At 59.3% G+C, this 16,311-nt stretch overlaps 1 protein-coding gene across 1 annotated transcript in view; it reads left to right on the top strand.

Moving 5' to 3' along the window:
• Positions 1–16,311, top strand: part of HSPG2 (heparan sulfate proteoglycan 2) — a 102,106-nt gene that overhangs the window by 83,056 nt on the left and 2,739 nt on the right. The window contains exons 66-92 of the mRNA XM_079943184.1: positions 700–851; positions 1,273–1,414; positions 1,744–1,895; positions 2,282–2,423; positions 2,550–2,690; positions 3,020–3,154; positions 3,407–3,588; positions 4,110–4,305; positions 4,556–4,735; positions 5,045–5,305; positions 6,711–6,915; positions 7,457–7,554; positions 7,976–8,242; positions 8,981–9,090; positions 9,293–9,440; positions 9,523–9,639; positions 10,296–10,407; positions 11,180–11,324; positions 11,408–11,507; positions 11,651–11,760; positions 11,885–11,993; positions 12,560–12,658; positions 13,047–13,268; positions 13,560–13,804; positions 14,146–14,317; positions 14,412–14,534; positions 14,621–14,677. Coding sequence (XP_079799310.1) covers positions 700–851; positions 1,273–1,414; positions 1,744–1,895; positions 2,282–2,423; positions 2,550–2,690; positions 3,020–3,154; positions 3,407–3,588; positions 4,110–4,305; positions 4,556–4,735; positions 5,045–5,305; positions 6,711–6,915; positions 7,457–7,554; positions 7,976–8,242; positions 8,981–9,090; positions 9,293–9,440; positions 9,523–9,639; positions 10,296–10,407; positions 11,180–11,324; positions 11,408–11,507; positions 11,651–11,760; positions 11,885–11,993; positions 12,560–12,658; positions 13,047–13,268; positions 13,560–13,804; positions 14,146–14,317; positions 14,412–14,534; positions 14,621–14,677 — 4,122 coding nt within the window. The remainder of the gene's footprint in view (positions 1–699; positions 852–1,272; positions 1,415–1,743; positions 1,896–2,281; positions 2,424–2,549; positions 2,691–3,019; positions 3,155–3,406; positions 3,589–4,109; positions 4,306–4,555; positions 4,736–5,044; positions 5,306–6,710; positions 6,916–7,456; positions 7,555–7,975; positions 8,243–8,980; positions 9,091–9,292; positions 9,441–9,522; positions 9,640–10,295; positions 10,408–11,179; positions 11,325–11,407; positions 11,508–11,650; positions 11,761–11,884; positions 11,994–12,559; positions 12,659–13,046; positions 13,269–13,559; positions 13,805–14,145; positions 14,318–14,411; positions 14,535–14,620; positions 14,678–16,311) is intronic.

The raw sequence follows: 16,311 nt of genomic DNA, 5'->3' as shown, positions 1-16,311 counted from the left end.
TTAGGGAAAAAACATCAACACGTCAAACCTGTCATGATTGCATGGAAATCATTGCCTATGATGGGGCTGTGCGTTTAAGGGTTTTCTTAAGTGAATCAATTGAAAGTGTAAAGGAGTTAATAGCACAGGGAGCACGTGGCCGTAGCAGACATCATGATAATAGTACCTGAATCGCTAAGTCATGAACGTGATATGCACTTACCAGGTGCTGGGCCCTGGTATTTTTACACATATTAACTCATTTCACCGTCACAATAACCCTTTGAAGTAGGTATGATTGTTCTGTTTTACAGTTGGGGAAACTGAGGCATGGAGAGGTGAAGTAGCTTTCCCAGGGTCACACGACTAATAAATGGCAGGGCTGGGTTTTGAACCCAGGCAGTCTGGCCCCAGAGTCTGGGTTCTTAGCCCCATACTACTCAAGTCTGGGAAACGTAAGTGATCTGTGTGGAGCTGCCTGGCCCTGAGCCCTGGCCGCCAGTTGGTGCCGGGAGCACAGAGGATGGTGGGACCATTGTCTGGGGCTGGGCTGGGAGAATGAGGCGCCAGGCTAGCCCAGCTGCTCCAGGCTTCAGGGGAATGGGAAGGGGGGTATCAAGGCCGTCTGCCTGTGGCCTCTGGCCTGACCATCTGGGCACCCAGGGGCAGGGGCTGAGGACACAGGGAGTCCCAGCTCACTGACTTCTTCCTGTGCCCCAGCCCCGGGCGGAGCCCCACCCATCCTCATCGAGACGTCCTCCTCCCACGTGGCCGAAGGGCAGACCCTGGATCTGAAATGCGTGGTGCCTGGCCAGGCCCACGCCCAGGTCACATGGCACAGGCGCGGGGGCAGCCTTCCCGCCCGGCACCAGGTATGGAGGCTGGAGAAAGCAGGATGTGGGCATTCCCACCCCACCCCGTCCCCTGCCCGGGAGGGAAGGTGGCCCCAACATCCGGGGCTTCAGGAAAATGGCAACAGGAGATCACTGGGACTCAGGAGTTCAAGAACAGGCTGGGCATGGTAGGGCCGTCACTGGCTGCCCGGTACCTTGGTGCAAATTAGAAAAGGACATCTCTTACTCAAGACACTGGGCTTTCTCCTGCCAGGAAAAGCATAATAGTAAACATACCCCACAACGTCCAGTGTCAAAGGGGGTCACCTTTGGCAGGAGGCAGTGCCCACAATGGTGCATGACAGTCCTGGGGTACAGGTATGAGAGGGCTGGGGCATCTGACGGCCTTGGCCACCAGCCCCCCGGCTCACTCTCCCCACTCTCGCCCCACCCTGGCCAGGTCCACGGCCCCCTGCTGAGGCTGAACCAGGTGTCCCCTGCCGACTCTGGCGAATACTCCTGTCGAGTGGCCAGCAGCTCAGGCACTCTGGAGGCTTCTGTCCTGGTCACAATCGAGGCCTCCAGCCCAGGCCCCATTCCTGGTGAGTGACAGGAGCGGCGGGCGGTTCTGGGCACAGGCTTGGGGGCCCCTGCCTGGCCTTGCTCCCCCTGCTATCCAGCAGGGCTCTAGCCCTCGGCTCCAGGAAGGTCCTCCAGCCCCTCCCCCAACCACTGGGAACCAAGGTCTCACCAGGGCATCTCAGCCCCCAGGGGACAGAGACCCTTCTTAGGTCAATGGTGCTCAGCCATGTCAGTCCCTCTCAAGCCACTGCACCTCCAGGAGGGCCAGCTGGCACTCGGTGCCACCGCCTCGGGTCTCTGCCTGCACCCCCGGGGCCGCCCCTTTCTCACCCACCCACTGTGCCCACAGCCCCAGGACTGGCCCAGCCCATCTACATCGAGGCCTCCTCCTCCCATGTGGCCGAAGGACAAACCCTGGACCTGAACTGCGTGGTACCCGGGCAGGCACATGCCCAGGTCACGTGGTATAAGCGTGGGGGCAGCCTCCCCGCCCGGCACCAGGTACAGGGGCCAGGGGTGGGGAGAATTCAGGGCAGGCAAGTTTTGACCTGCAGTTGCCGTCTGCATCCCAAACCTTCTTCACACAAACCCTGGCATGCTTGGGGACCCCAGGGGATAAAATACTTGGCGGGGAGGAGTTCAGCAGCCTGGGAATTGAGAGACCTGGGTTCTTCTCCTGGCTTTGCTGCTGAATCATTTCCTGCAGCAGTTACCTCTGAAAAGGGGATGGAGTGGACTTGTAGAATTCTGTGAATGAAGCTTCCTCATCTCCACCAGCTGGAGCCCTGAGCTCCTGAGAACTCTTGGGCACTGGCACAGCCGGGCTCGGGGACTTGCCCTGTCCCGAGTGCTCTGGCACGATGGCCACCCTCTCCTCACTCCGACAGACCCACGGCTCCCGGCTGCGGCTCCACCACGTCTCCCAGGCCGACTCCGGAGAATACGTGTGCCGTGTGGTTGGCAGCTCGGGCCCTGAGCACGAGGCCTCCTTCACGGTCACTGTCCCGCCCAGTGCAGGGTCCTCCTACCGTGAGTGAGGGACACGCCACGGGCAGGGGGAGGCGGGGAGACACTGGGGCCGAGGAGTGGGGAGGGGAGGCGGGGGAGCCCACCCAGCCCTGCTGAGCGCAGCCCTCTGCCTCCGTCCTCCCCCAGGCCTTAGGAGCCCTGTCATCTCTATCGACCCGCCCAGCAGCACCGTGCGGCAGGGCCAAGACGCCAGCTTCAAGTGCCTCATCCATGATGGGGCAGCCCCCATCAGCCTTGAGTGGAAGACTCGGAACCAGGAGCTGGAGGGTGAGCCGGGGGGGTGGGGGGCTGGAGGCGGGTGTGAATGCGCGAGGCTCACCACTGGCGGCTGGGCGGAGCCGACCATGGCACCAAACTTTCTGTGTGACCCCGGGTAAAGCCCTTCCCCTCTGGGGACTTGGTGTCCCTGTCTGGATGGTGAGAGGGCTGGACCCAGGAGTCTCCAAGGACTTGTTTATCAACCATCTGTGACCCTGTGAGCTGGATACACCCAGACTGGAGGGGTCGGGGCCATGGGGCACTGGTGTGCCTACTGGCAGCGCCAAGGCAGGAGGACACCCTCACTGACCACACCCTCCTTGATGCCAACCCCGCAGACAATGTCCACATCAGCCCCAACGGCTCCATCATCACCATCGTGGGCACCCGGCCCAGCAACCACGGCGCCTACCGCTGCGTGGCCTCCAATGCCTATGGTGTGGCCCAGAGTGTCGTGACCCTCAGCGTGCACGGTGAGGGCCTTCAGCCCCGTGGGCTCTGACTTCGTGTTTCCAGCTCTGATTCCGAGCTCAGAACCTCCAGGCTTAAATCCATCCTCTGCCACTGCCTCCCTCTTGGGCATTCTCCCTCTCTGAGCCTCGGTCTCTACATAGGTGCAGTGGGGAGACTAGTGCCCACTGGCAGTTACTGGTAAGGGGGCTGTGACAGTGCACATGACCAGCAGAGCCCTGCATGTGTATCAGTGGTGTCATTCCTCTGTGCAGGGCCCCCTACAGTCTCTGTGCTCCCCGAGAGCCCCGTGCGGGTGAAAGCGGGAAAGGCCATCACCCTGGAGTGTGTCAGTGCTGGGGAGCCCCGCCCTTCTGCTCGCTGGACCCGGATCGGTGCCCCCACCAACTTGGAGCAGCGGGCACCTGGGCTCGTGGACAGCCACACCGTGCTGCAGGTGATGTCAGGGGGGGTCTCATCTCTGGATCTGAGGCCCAGTCACTGCCCGTTCTCGAGCAGTTACCTGGAGGAGAGAGTGGTGGATGGACAGATGGGTGATGAATTGGTGAAGAAAGGGAGGGATGGGATAGGTGGATGATGGCTAGATTGGAAGACGCTCAGGAAGAAAGAAGGAAGGTGGAAGGAGGAATGGGTAGAAGTATGGGTGGTTGGGTGGGTAGGTGGATGGATGGGTGGATGGGTGGGTAGATGGATGGATGGATGGATGGATGGATGGATGGATGGGTGGATGGATGGGTGGATGGATGGATGATGGATGGATGGACGGGTAGATGGGGGGGTGGATGTGTGGATGGATAGACTAATGGGATATCTTGAGTGTGAGCCCTCAAGCAGCCAGTCAAATAGGAAAGCTAAAAACAAAGGGATGGGTAGAAGAAAGAGGTGAAACCAAGCCAGAGGGCTGATGCCAAGGTCCCCCCTCAGTGGCCTGATGACCAACTTCCTTGCTTCTTCCAGATTTCGTCAGCTAAACCATCAGATGCAGGCATCTACGTCTGCCTAGCTCAGAATGCACTGGGCACAGCGCAGAAGCGAGTGGAAGTAATTGTAGACACGGGCACTGTGGCCCCAGGGGCCCCCCAGGTCCAGGTAGAAGAAGCCGAGCTGACTGTGGAAGCTGGACACACGGCCACCCTGCGCTGCTCAGCCACAGGTGTGGACGGGGGCTGGCACACAGGGCAGGCAGAGCAGCGGGCCCTGGGGCCTGAATTTAGACACAAGAGACCTGAAGAGGATGTCATGCTCAGGAAGGGGGCTTTGCTGCAGGCAATCTCCCAGTGATGGCTGAGGTGCCCACTTTGTGCCCCCCATGAAGGAGCAAGCTGACCCAGGTCCCTTCCTGGCCATCCCACCCCCAGCCAGCCCTGGGGCAGCCCACCAACCTCTGCCGCTCCACTCCACAGGCAGCCCCACGCCCACCATCCACTGGTCCAAACTGCGCTCCCCGCTGCCGTGGCAGCACCAGCTGGAAGGTGACACGCTAATCATCCCGCGGGTAGCCCAGCAGGACTCGGGCCAGTACATCTGCAACGCCACTAGCCCTGCCGGGCATGCTGAGGCCACCATCGCCCTGCATGTAGAGAGTAAGGCCCTCGTCCACCCTCCTCGCGCTACCCTCTCCGCACTGCATGGAGGTCTGAGCCCCCCAGCCAGGCCACACCCTGGGCAGAACTCCAGGAAACCTACCTGGAGGGTCACATGCACCTCAGGCCCCGGAGCCTGCCCTAACCTAAAACCCACGTCCCCTCCTGGGACCTTGGCTTCCCTCATCCCCAGTCCTCTGGGCTCCCCGTTCAGCTCCCTAGTCCTTTGGCAAGTCGCCAGGGCCCAGCACCTGCTGCCATCCTGACCTCTGCTCTCCGCCGCCCTGACCTCTGTGTCTCCAACCCCAGGCCCGCCGTATGCCACCACAGTCCCGGAGCACGCGTCGGTGCAGGCAGGGGAGACGGTGCAGCTCCAGTGCCTGGCTCATGGGACGCCCCCACTCACCTTCCAGTGGAGCCGTGTGGGCGGCAGCCTCCCTGGGAGGGCGACCACCAGGAATGAGATGCTGCTCCTTGAGCCTGCGGCCCCTGCGGACTCAGGCCGCTACCGCTGCCGGGTCACCAACAAGGTGGGCTCAGCTGAGGCCTTCGCCCAGGTGCTGGTCCGAGGTGAGCAGCCCCAGCTCAGACTGGGTAGAATGGGGTCAGCTTTCCTCCAGGCGCTTGTCCGAGCCTTTCACTTACCCCTCAGCTGGTGCCGGGGGACCCCCACCTGGGGCATGAAGACCCCCCTCCACTACCCTAGCTGGAACGCCTTCTTTTCCGCCAGGAAGACCCCGGTCACTGTGTTCTCAGCAACTAGCTCTCACTGCTGCATCCCTCCCTTGGCATTGACCTCATACTGCCAGAGGCTATGTTTACATGAGTACCCCAGCCTGCCTCGCCTGCCAGACAGAGGATGAGGGCAGGGCCTGGGCCCAGTCATCTCAGCAGCCCCGGGCTTGTCCCCACAGCACCCAGAATGGGCTGCGTAAATGCTGGACGGGGACAACAATGAGTGTGTGATAGGGCAGCCCCCACCCCGGATGCCCAGGGTTTCAGCGGATCTCCAGAGAATCCCACATCTCCGTGGTCTTCTCAAGAGCCCGGACTGAAGTGAGCCCAGGTCCTGGGTTCAGTGCACAGCCCGATCACTTGATAGTTGTGTGAACCTGGCCAAGTCAGCGAACCTCAAGCCTCACTGTCTTCATCCTGCAAAGTAGAGAGGACAATGCCAGCACATAGGCTGACTTAGAAACGGACACATACGTAGAGCCCGTGGCACCTAGTAGGCACTTGGTAAATGGTGATAGTATGCATTTGACCCACCCTCCCATATGTCCCCTGCACCCGGACATTAGGTGCCTTCACCTGGGATCCTCCTATTTTAAATTTATTTATTTATTTATTTTTGGCTGCGTTGGGTCTTCATTGCTGCACACAGGCTTTCTCTAGTTGCGGCGAGTCGGGGCTACTCTTCATTACGGTGCACGGACTTCTCTTTGCGGCGGCCTCTCTTGTTACAGAGCACGGGCTCTAGGCGCGTGGGCTTCAGTAGTTGTGGCGCACGGGCTTAGTTGCTCCGCAGCATGTGGGATCTTCCAGGACCAGGGCCTGAACCCGTGTCCCCTGCTTTGGCAGGCGGATTCTTAACCACTGCACCACCAGGGAAGCCCCTCTCCTATTTTAGACTAGAGCCAGAATAGTCTTTGCTCTCCTTCCTTCAGGTGTCTGAATCTTTCCAAGGCCGACCCCTCCCGCTCTCGCCTTGGGCTGCCCTCCCCTCCCAAAGGCCAGGAGCTTCTGGAAGCACAGCCCAGCGCTCCACAGGCTCTTATTTGTGTTGATTGAATGACTGCACGAGTGAGCAGATGAATGAATCTGCCAATGAAAGGTCTTTTTTCCCTGGTCCGAGAGGCAAACAGGGGAACGTCCCCTGAATGTTAGGATGGGGGTCTCCTGGGTCCTGGAGGGGCATCGGGATATCACACACATACACACACGCACACGCACAACCTCTTACCTGTCCCCGCAGGCCCCTCCGGCTCTCTCCCCGCCACCCCCATCCCAGCAGGATCCGCGCCCACCGTTCAGGTCACGCCTCAGCTGGAGACCAAGAGCATAGGGGCCAGCGTCGAGTTCCACTGTGTCGTGCCCAGCGACCTGGGCACTCAACTCCGCTGGATCAAAGAAGGGGGTCAGCTGCCTCCCGGCCACAGCATACATGATGGGGTGCTCCGGTGAGTGGGGGCAGGGGCAGGACTGAACTTGGGCATCCCAGCCCAAGGCACCCAGTGGGGCTGTTAGAATACCTATCCTACTGGGCTTAGCATAAAACAATGGCCTTGGGCAAGTCACTTCACCTCCCTGAGCCTCAGTGTTCTCAGCTGTACAGTGGGTTATATGAGACCAGAATGAGATAACCTAAAGCACTTAACACAGTGCTTAGCATGTGGAAGGCCTTCAGTAATCAGTGGCCCATGTTTGTATTATTGTTAAAGGGAAGAGAACAAGCTCTGAGGCCAGATATATACATGTGACCCAGATCTCAGCTCTGCTACTTGATAACTGTGTGATCTGGAACTCTAGACCACAAGGTCTTGGTCTAAAATGGGTGTGGTGATACTCACCCTGACTTCCTACCTACCTCCCATGGTTTTGGGGAGACTAGAAGTTTACATCGTGTGCTGATACTTGACGACTTTTAACTCCCACACAACTGCAAAGTATTCTCACCAATTGTTTTTATTCACTGATGTCTTATTATTTTTTTCTTTACAGAATCCAGAACTTGGACCAGAGCTGCCAAGGGACGTATGTTTGCCAGGCCCATGGACCATGGGGACAGGCCCAGGCCAGTGCCCAGCTTGTTGTCCAAGGTAGGACGGTGGCTTCAGGCTTCTGCTAAGAGCAGGGGACAGAGGTGAAGTGCACAGGGACCATATTCCCCAAGAAACCCCTTAAATGTGTACAAATAAAGAGAATTATTCGATTGTATCTTGCTTTCGTCTAGCACAGAGTGAGGGGGCTTGACAAATATTGCAAGGGAGGGGGGAAGAAGGGAGATGGGCGGAGCGCTCAGACAAACCAATGAAAATGACTGCGGAGGCACAAGTGAGTAAAACGAATGAACAAAGAGCGAACAAGTGAGCGTGTTAATGAGTGGACGCACAAAAAAGTGAATGAAATGCTGCGTGCCTCGGGCCCCAGTGCTCACCTTTTCTGGGGCAGCCTGCAGCCTCTCTGAGCCCAGGCCTGCAGCAGGCTGGCCTCACTCTGTTCTGCCCCATCCTCCCGCAGCTCTGCCCTCTGTGCTCATCAACATCCGGACCTCCGTGCAGACCGTGGTGGTCGGCCATGCCGTGGAGTTCGAGTGCCTGGCCCTGGGTGACCCCAAGCCTCAGGTGACATGGAGCAAAGTTGGAGGGCGCCTGCGACCTGGCATCGTGCAGAGCGGAGGCATCGTCAGGATCGCCCACGTGGAGCTGGCTGACGCAGGACAGTACCGCTGCACCGCCACCAGCGCCGCAGGCACCGCCCAGTCCCACGTGCTGCTACTCGTGCAAGGTGAAGGCTGGCAGGGAGCTCTGCAGGGCCGGGGAGCGTGCAGGGGCTGCTCTCACGCCATCTCCTGCCTTACCTGCGCTACTCCTCCTTCCTGCTCTCTTGGGGATTTTCAATTTGGTGTATTTAGGGAGCAGGTTTCATAACAAGCAGGTGCAGCAGGGGATAGCAGTGAGTGTTCCTCTGGGGCAGCTGGAACTTGCAGGGAAAAGCTATGCCGTGGGGCATCAAGAGGAAATCAGATAAGTAGTCTTCACCTGCTGGAGCTCCCGCTCTGACGAGGAAGACCTACAGCTCAGTCTGCTGGCAGAGACAGCGCAAACACAAAACAGACGTGAAAGACAGTACAACGTGGACAGGGGATGATGCCAGGCAGACACAATCTGTGTGTTCTTCAGAGGCTATTCTTTTTCACCCCAAGCCCTGTCACTTGCCCCAAACTTACCCACACTGCCCTAGTGCCCCCTCTTCAGGTCCCCAGAGGGCTGCACAATTTTCCACCCAGGTGTGTTGAAGAGGCTCGGTCTGTGGAGTCAGTTGAACCTGTCCCTGAGCCCTGGCTCTGCCTGGTTCCAGCTGTGCAACCAGGAGTGAACGGCCAGTTTCCTCATCTGTGAAATGGGGACACAGTGCCTCCCTTCCAGGGATGGCATGAGGATTAAATGAGTCAGGACACAGGCTGGGCTCACAAACGGTTGGTGTCATCAGGTTGATGGCCTGTGTCTCCTCCTCCCCTCTCAGCCTTGCCGCAGATCTCAACGCCCCCAGAGGTCCGTGTGCCCACTGGTTCTTCAGCTGTCTTCCCCTGCATGGCCTCTGGCTACCCCACTCCTGACATCACCTGGAGCAAGGTAAATGCTAGGCAGGAAACCAGCGGGTGTGCCTGAGGGGCAGGGACCAGGTCTTCACCATCTCGGTGCCCCCAGGAGCTGGCCCAGGCTTGGCCCAGAGCATGCGCTCCATGTCTGAGGGTGGGCCCCAGGCAGGGATGGGAGACGGGCCCCGTGGAGGTGTGGGCCAAGGCCAGGGTTCAAAGTGCCAGTGTGTTTGCAGCTGGATGGGAACCTGCCGCCCGACAGCCGCCTGGAGAACAACATGCTGCTGCTGCCCTCGGTCCAGCCCCAGGACGCGGGCACCTATGTCTGCACCGCCAGCAACCGCCAGGGCAAGGTCAAGGCCTTTGCCCATCTGCAGGTGCCAGGTGAGACCACACACCCCGGGATAGGCGGCACCCTGCCCGCCACCTTGTGGGTGGCGTCTTGAACTGTGCTTTCTGCCCTCAGAGCGGGTGGTGCCCTACTTCACGCAGACCCCCCACTCTTTCCTGCCGCTGCCCACCATCAAGGATGCCTACAGGAAGTTTGAGATCAAGATCACCTTCCGGCCCGACTCAGCCGATGGTGAGCAGGGGAGGAGCTGACTGGGGGGCCCGGGGCTGGGGATCTCCAAAGTCACTGCCATCAGGGTATGAGCCCTGGCAGCCCCCGGTCCTCAGCCTTCCCTGCCCCGGGGGCTCCAGGCCAGCAGGGCCTCCCCCTCTGGCTCATGCCTCCTCTTCTCCATTCCCTCCTGTGTGATACCTGCACCCAAGCCTCCCCCGGTCCCTCTGCCACTGGTGCAGCATCCCCCGGTCCTTCTGTCCCGTCTCCCTACTCCTGTCTCTGCTCCTTCCTCCTTTTCCCCATCTCTCACCCTTCCCTCCTCTCTCTCTCTCTCTTTCTCATCTGTCTCCTCCCACCTCTTACGGGTCTCTGACTTTCACTGTCCAGGCCTCCTTCTCTACTCGGGTGAGTCTCCGCCTCCCTCTCCTCCTTCAGGTAGACCCTACAGTGTAAGTGAAGCAAATTCAACTTCCTTCTAGGAGCTCTCAGCAAGGCCCTTCTATTTAGGGCCCCATCCTGAGAGGGAGACGCCCTGGCTGTGTGGGGTGTGCTGGAGGGAGGGACAGCAGTTAGCGAGGGGAAAGGTTCACAAGCTTGGGCCATTGGTTCCGGGGCTGGGCAGACAGGGAGCCCGTGGCTGGACGGGAGGCCCTAACACAACTCTGCCCGCCCAGGGATGCTGCTGTACAACGGGCAGAAGCGGATCCCAGGGAGCCCCACCAACCTGGCCAACAGGCAGCCCGACTTCATCTCCTTCGGCCTTGTGGGCGGGAGGCCCGAGTTCCGGTGAGACCCTCACCCTCCCGGGTTACAGGGGAAGGGGGGCTGGGGGACTAGATTGCAGGACTTCCGTCAGGCACACACCGCCCTGGGCTGAGTTGTACGACGGAGGTTCTGAAAGAAGGAGGAGATGTGACCGTTACCCTCGGTGACCCCCCGTGCTGCCGGGGTCAGCACAGTGCGCCAGCCGGGTGGCGGAGGAAGCAGCCTCAGACTTGCACACAGTTGCGGCAGAAATACTCAGCAATGCTAGAGTGTGTCCTTCCAGGGTGGGACCGCTGCAGGCCAGAATTCGTTCATTCATTTATTCATTCAACAGTTTTGTGCTGAATACCTACTATGTACCAGGCACGGATACAAACAAAACAAATCAAGTTCTGGCCCTTGTGGGAATGTATATCCTAGTTGGGGAAGACCAGCCACAAACAAAGAAGGAAAGAGACAAGGTCATCTCAGAGGGAGGAGTGCGCAGACGAACAGTGAGGCCAGGTGCCAGGCTGTAGGGCCTAGAGCCAGGGGCACTTGGAGCCCCGGGGGCTGCTCTGAATAAGCTCCCAGGGAGAGTGTAGGAGAAGAAGAACCCCTGGGGAGGGGCAGGGATAGGGTGAGCTGGGGGTGGGGGTGGGGCGAGAGCACAAGGCAGGGACAGGAACCGGAGCAGGATGACAGGGAATGGCGTCGACCCCTTTGCCCAGCCTGGGCCCCCTGCCCAGCCCTTCCTACAAACCCCATATCCGCTCTCTCCTGCCCCGGCCCTCCCTCCCACCCCATGGAGCAGGTTTGATGCAGGCTCGGGCATGGCCACCATCCGTCACCCCACACCGCTAGCACTGGGCCAGTTCCACACCGTGACCCTGCTGCGCAGCCTCACCCAGGGCTCCCTGATCGTGGGCAGCCTGGCCCCGGTCAACGGCACCTCCCAGGTGAGACCCAGCCCCGTTCCTCTATCCCTAGCCCCTCCCCACCTCCGCTCAGCCTCTGCCATTCCTGACTTACCCCTGTCCAGGGCAAGTTCCAGGGTCTGGACCTGAATGAGGAGCTCTACCTGGGTGGCTACCCCGACTACGGCGCTATCCCCAAGGCAGGGCTGAGCAGCGGCTTCATAGGTGAACCCCCTCCCCACCTTCAGCCCTGGCCAGACCTCACCTGGCTGGCAGAGCACCTGGGAGGGCACTGCAGGGCGTGGGTCGGAGCTGGGCAGGCCTCCCAGCACCCCTGACTTGGCTCATCCTGCCTGCCCACCCCCCAGGCTGTGTCCGGGAGCTGCGCATCCAGGGTGAGGAGATCGTCTTCCATGACCTCAACCTTACAGCACACGGCATCTCCCACTGCCCCACCTGTCGGGACCGGCCCTGCCAGGTAACCCCACACCGCACACTCCTCCCGGCCTCCCAGGCCGCTGTCCTCAGCCATGGCCGGCCCTGGTGGGGAGTGGGGAAGGGCCAGAGTGTTCTCGGTCTGACTTCCGGGGGCTGCTTTGCAGAACGGGGGCCAGTGCCAGGACTCGGAGAGCAGCAGCTATGTGTGTGTGTGCCCGGCTGGCTTCACCGGGAGCCGCTGTGAGCACTCGCAGGCCCTGCACTGCCACCCAGGTGTGTAACCCACCCTCTCCATCACTGCCACTCCGGGCTCTTCCCTCTGCCCGTTGCTGCCCCGTCATATGCACCCCAACTGCTAACCGTACTCACCACACTCTCTCCATCTTTCCCGAGTACTTAACCACTCTTCCTGGATTCTGACTTCCATCACTGCCATCCTAATATCCACCATGCCTCCCGTCTCTGCTACCCAAGCACTCATCCCCCGTCACTGTACCCGGACACTCCCCCCAGCCCCAATCACTGCTTCCTGGTACCTACCACCTTCCCATCTGTTACCAAGGCACTCACCCCACTACCCACCACCCAGGTACAGGCTTTCAAGAACCAAAGAGTCACTCGTTCACTCCCCGCCTTGCTCTCTCCCTGCCCAGCCCCTTCTGGCCCCACCCTTGCCCGAATCCATTCCCCCTCCCCGGTCACCCGATGCAGCCCTCCCAGGGGTCCCGGCCCTAAGGAGCCAAGGCCCCTGGGGGGCCGTAGTTAGAGTTCTGGCATCAGGACCCCACCACCTCCCAGACCACCTCAGTGCCCTCCTCATTGGCCTGTGTGTCCCCCAGAGGCCTGTGGGCCCGACGCCACCTGTGTGAACCGGCCCGACGGCCAAGGCTACACCTGCCGCTGCCACCTGGGCCGCTCGGGCGTGAGGTGTGAGGAAGGTAAGTGGAGCTGGGCCTGAGACCCCCAGGGGTCCCAGTAAGGACAGGAGAAGCTGGGCAGGGCATTCTGGGGCCATGACGGGCCCTATGGATGATAAAATTATTCCAGAGCCAGAGGGCCTCAAAGTCACCTGGCCAAGCTTCATGCCCAGCCTGAATCCCGTACACAAGGGCCCCAAAGGGGAAGCCCATCTAATTGGAGATCCAGCCTGGTCTGTAGTGCTGGGGGCAGGGTGCTTCTAGGCTGTTGCAGCCATTGCCCAGCTGATCCCGAGCCTCTAGGACTGGAGAGTGGGGTGGGCAGGGGTCCCAGAGGAAGGCTGCATAGTTGGAGCCCTCCCAGGACTCTGGCATCCCCACTGCCCTGGCTGAGCTGTGACTGCTGCAGGTGTGACTGTGACCACCCCTTCCCTGTCGGGCGCGGGCTCCTACCTGGCGCTGCCTGCTCTCACCAACACGCACCACGAGCTACGCCTGGATGTTGAGTTTAAGCCGCTGGCACCTGACGGGGTCCTGCTGTTCAGCGGGGGAAAGAGCGGGCCGGTGGAGGATTTCGTGTCCCTGGCGATGGTTGGCGGCCATCTGGAGTTCCGCTACGAGTTGGGGTCAGGTGAGCACTGACACCAAATGCAGTTGAGCCATAGGCACCAAGCTCCGTGCCCCCCTTGGCCCTCCACACCCCCAGGAGGCGTGGAGGAATAAATTCTGAAGTCAGACCAACCGGAGTCCCCTGTTCTTCGCGTTCCTCTCTCCGTGTGACCTGAAGCAAGTCTCTAGACCTCTCGGGTTCCTCTGGGACACTGGGAGGCTGAAGGAGGTTCCCTGTCTGCTCAAGTTCCTGTAGGGGGTGGGACGGGGCAGAGGGCCATCCATGTGCCAACCCTGCTGGCATCCTCCCCAGGGCTGGCCGTTCTGCGGAGCTCCGAGCCCCTGGCCCTGGGCCGCTGGCATCGCATATCCGCAGAGCGTCTCAACAAGGACGGCAGCCTGCGGGTGAACGGCGGGCACCCTGTGCTGCGCTCCTCACCCGGCAAGAGCCAGGGCCTCAACCTGCACACCCTGCTCTACCTGGGTGGTGTGGAGCCGTCCTTGCAGCTGCCCCTGGCCACCAACATGAGCGCTCACTTCCGCGGCTGCGTGGGCGAGGTGAGCGACTTCCAGACGGCAGGCGGGGAGGGCGGGGTGATTTCCCTCCGCCTGCAGCCAGCCCAAGGCGCGTGGGATCAGAGCCTCAGTTTCCTCCTCTGTAAAATGGGGATAATTACACCTGCTGTGAAGGTTGTGGTGAGGAGGGACTACACTCATGGATGCTCCTGGCACACAGTAGACCCTCGACTTTGGTCCTCCCCCCCCGACCCCAGAAACCCACGTTATGCTCAAGTTCCAGCCTGGGTTCCCAGCTCCCCTCTGCTGCAGTCTCTCTGCTGGTACACCCATGCTTCAGCCTCCTGCCTTCTTCGAGTCCCTTGGTGTCCCTATGCCCACAGGTGTCAGTGAATGGAAAGCGTCTGGACCTCACCTACAGCTTCCTGGGCAGCCGGGGCGTCGGGCAGTGCTACGACAGCTCCCCGTGTGAGCGCCAGCCTTGCCGCAGTGGCGCCACGTGCATGCCCACCGGCGAATACGAGTTCCAGTGCCTGTGTCGAGACGGCTTCAAAGGCGAGGGAGCCCGGCCAGGCACTGGGAGGGAGGGGTGGGGGGTGGTCAGTGGCCGCTCCAGCCCATGCCCACTCGCCTCTTCCCTGGCCCACAGGAGACCTCTGCGAGCACGAGGAGAACCCCTGCCAGCTCCGTGAGCCCTGTCTGCATGGGGGTACCTGCCAGGGCACCCGCTGCCTCTGTCCCCCCGGCTTCTCTGGCCCTCGCTGCCAACAAGGTAACTGCCCCAGCTTCTCTCCACCTCCCCCTTGGGGCGCTGGGGCCTGACACAGCCCGCCGACTGGACCCTGCGTCTCCCCACAGGCTCTGCACATGGCATAGCGGAGTCCGACTGGCATCTTGAAGGCAGTGGGGGCAACGGTACGTACTTGCCGTGACCAGCCAGAGGAGCTGAGCAGGCTTTTCCCTCCCAGGCCTTGGGTCTCTCAGCCCCTCTTCCAATGACCCCACCCCTCCATCCTGGCCTCTGAACAAAACAAGCCCAGGTGAGAGGCTCCTTGGGCACAGAGAGACAGAATAAGAAGAGCACAGCCGCACAGAGCTGGGTCCTGCCCTATGCTCACTGCCTAGTGACTTTGGGCAGGCCTTTGAACCGCTTTCACTTCTGTACCCTCCTCTGTATTCGTGCATTCCAGCAACAGACACGTATGTGTGCCCATCCTTGCCCTGGGAGCAGTAAATACAAGATGCGTAAGGCAGGACCCTCATTCTCAAGGATTCCACAATCTGTTTAAAAGCAATGATAATGATTTGTAAAAATGAATACTTATTGAACATTTACAGGCCCTGTGCTAACTGCGTTATAGATACATACCTTATCTATCGCTAATATAACAGGAGAGGTAGTGGCATAGTGGATAAGAGCCTGGATTCAAATCCTAGCTCTTCCACTTACTAGCTGTGTGACTTGGGGACTCACTTAACCTCTCTGTGCTTCAGTTTCCTCACGTATAAAATAGAAAGAAGTAACATCCTTCCACAAGGCTTTGGATAAAATTTTGTGTGAGAGTAAAATTCTTTAATGTATTTTAAATGCTTAGAACAATGTCTGGTCCAGAGTGGGCACAGAATGTTAGCTTTTGTTAATATTATAGCAAAGACATAGGGTTGTTACAAGGATCCAGTTAAAAATTATGTTTGTAGCTGGATGTGAAACTTCCTGCATGGTGACCGGCAGATAGTAGGTGCTTGGTAACTGTTAGCTGCTAACTTCATCAGTTGGTGGAGGGTGGCGAAGTGTCGCCTACCCTGGTAGCTGCCAGGCCCCAGGGGCCAGCACTGGTGTGGGATGTCTTTGAGCGGGTAGGGTTGGGGATCTTATAGCCACACACACAGTGTGGATGATGCAGCCGGAAGGTCTGGGTTGCCATCCAGGCTTCCCACTTCCTGGGCAAGTCACTCATCCCTGAACCTGTCTTCCCGTCTGTAAGATGGAGGGAGTACAAACTTTCAAAACCGTTTATGTGCCACTGACCTAGATGACCAGCTGCCCCAGTTTGCTCAGGACTGAGGAGCTTCTGGGGATGTGGGACTTTCAGAGCTAAAACCAGGACAGGACCCGGCAAATAGAGATGGTTGATCACCTACCTGGACCCTACTGACTGCATAGAATGAAATACATAGCATTTCAAAGGGAATCAATTGTTCTGAAAGAAGGTTATCAAAATATTTGAAGTTGTTTGCATCTCTATTAACGCATTAAATACGAGATCTAGCGTTAGGGTTAGGGTTAGGGTCGTTAGTCCCAACAGCTACCACAATTGCAATAAGCATAAACAATGTTTTGAAATATTTGCAGCAACTGTAATGCAATAAGGGAATCTTCCACTGGTGACTGAGTCACAGGCCCTGCTCCTCCTCAGTGTGTTGCCTACCTGCGTAACTAAAGGAACTGCTAACCTTCAGGGAGAAGAGAGCAAGGCTAGGACTATAATGTTTTCCAAGCCAAGTTCACAGGCCTCTGAATTCTGCCCCCAGCCCCCTTGGGTCTCCAG

Source organism: Stenella coeruleoalba (genome assembly GCF_951394435.1).
Source record: "Stenella coeruleoalba genome assembly, chromosome: 1".
Taxonomy (NCBI): domain Eukaryota; kingdom Metazoa; phylum Chordata; class Mammalia; order Artiodactyla; family Delphinidae; genus Stenella; species Stenella coeruleoalba.
Note: the sequence above shows the minus strand (reverse complement) of the source record. Positions and strands in the feature narration are given on the sequence as shown.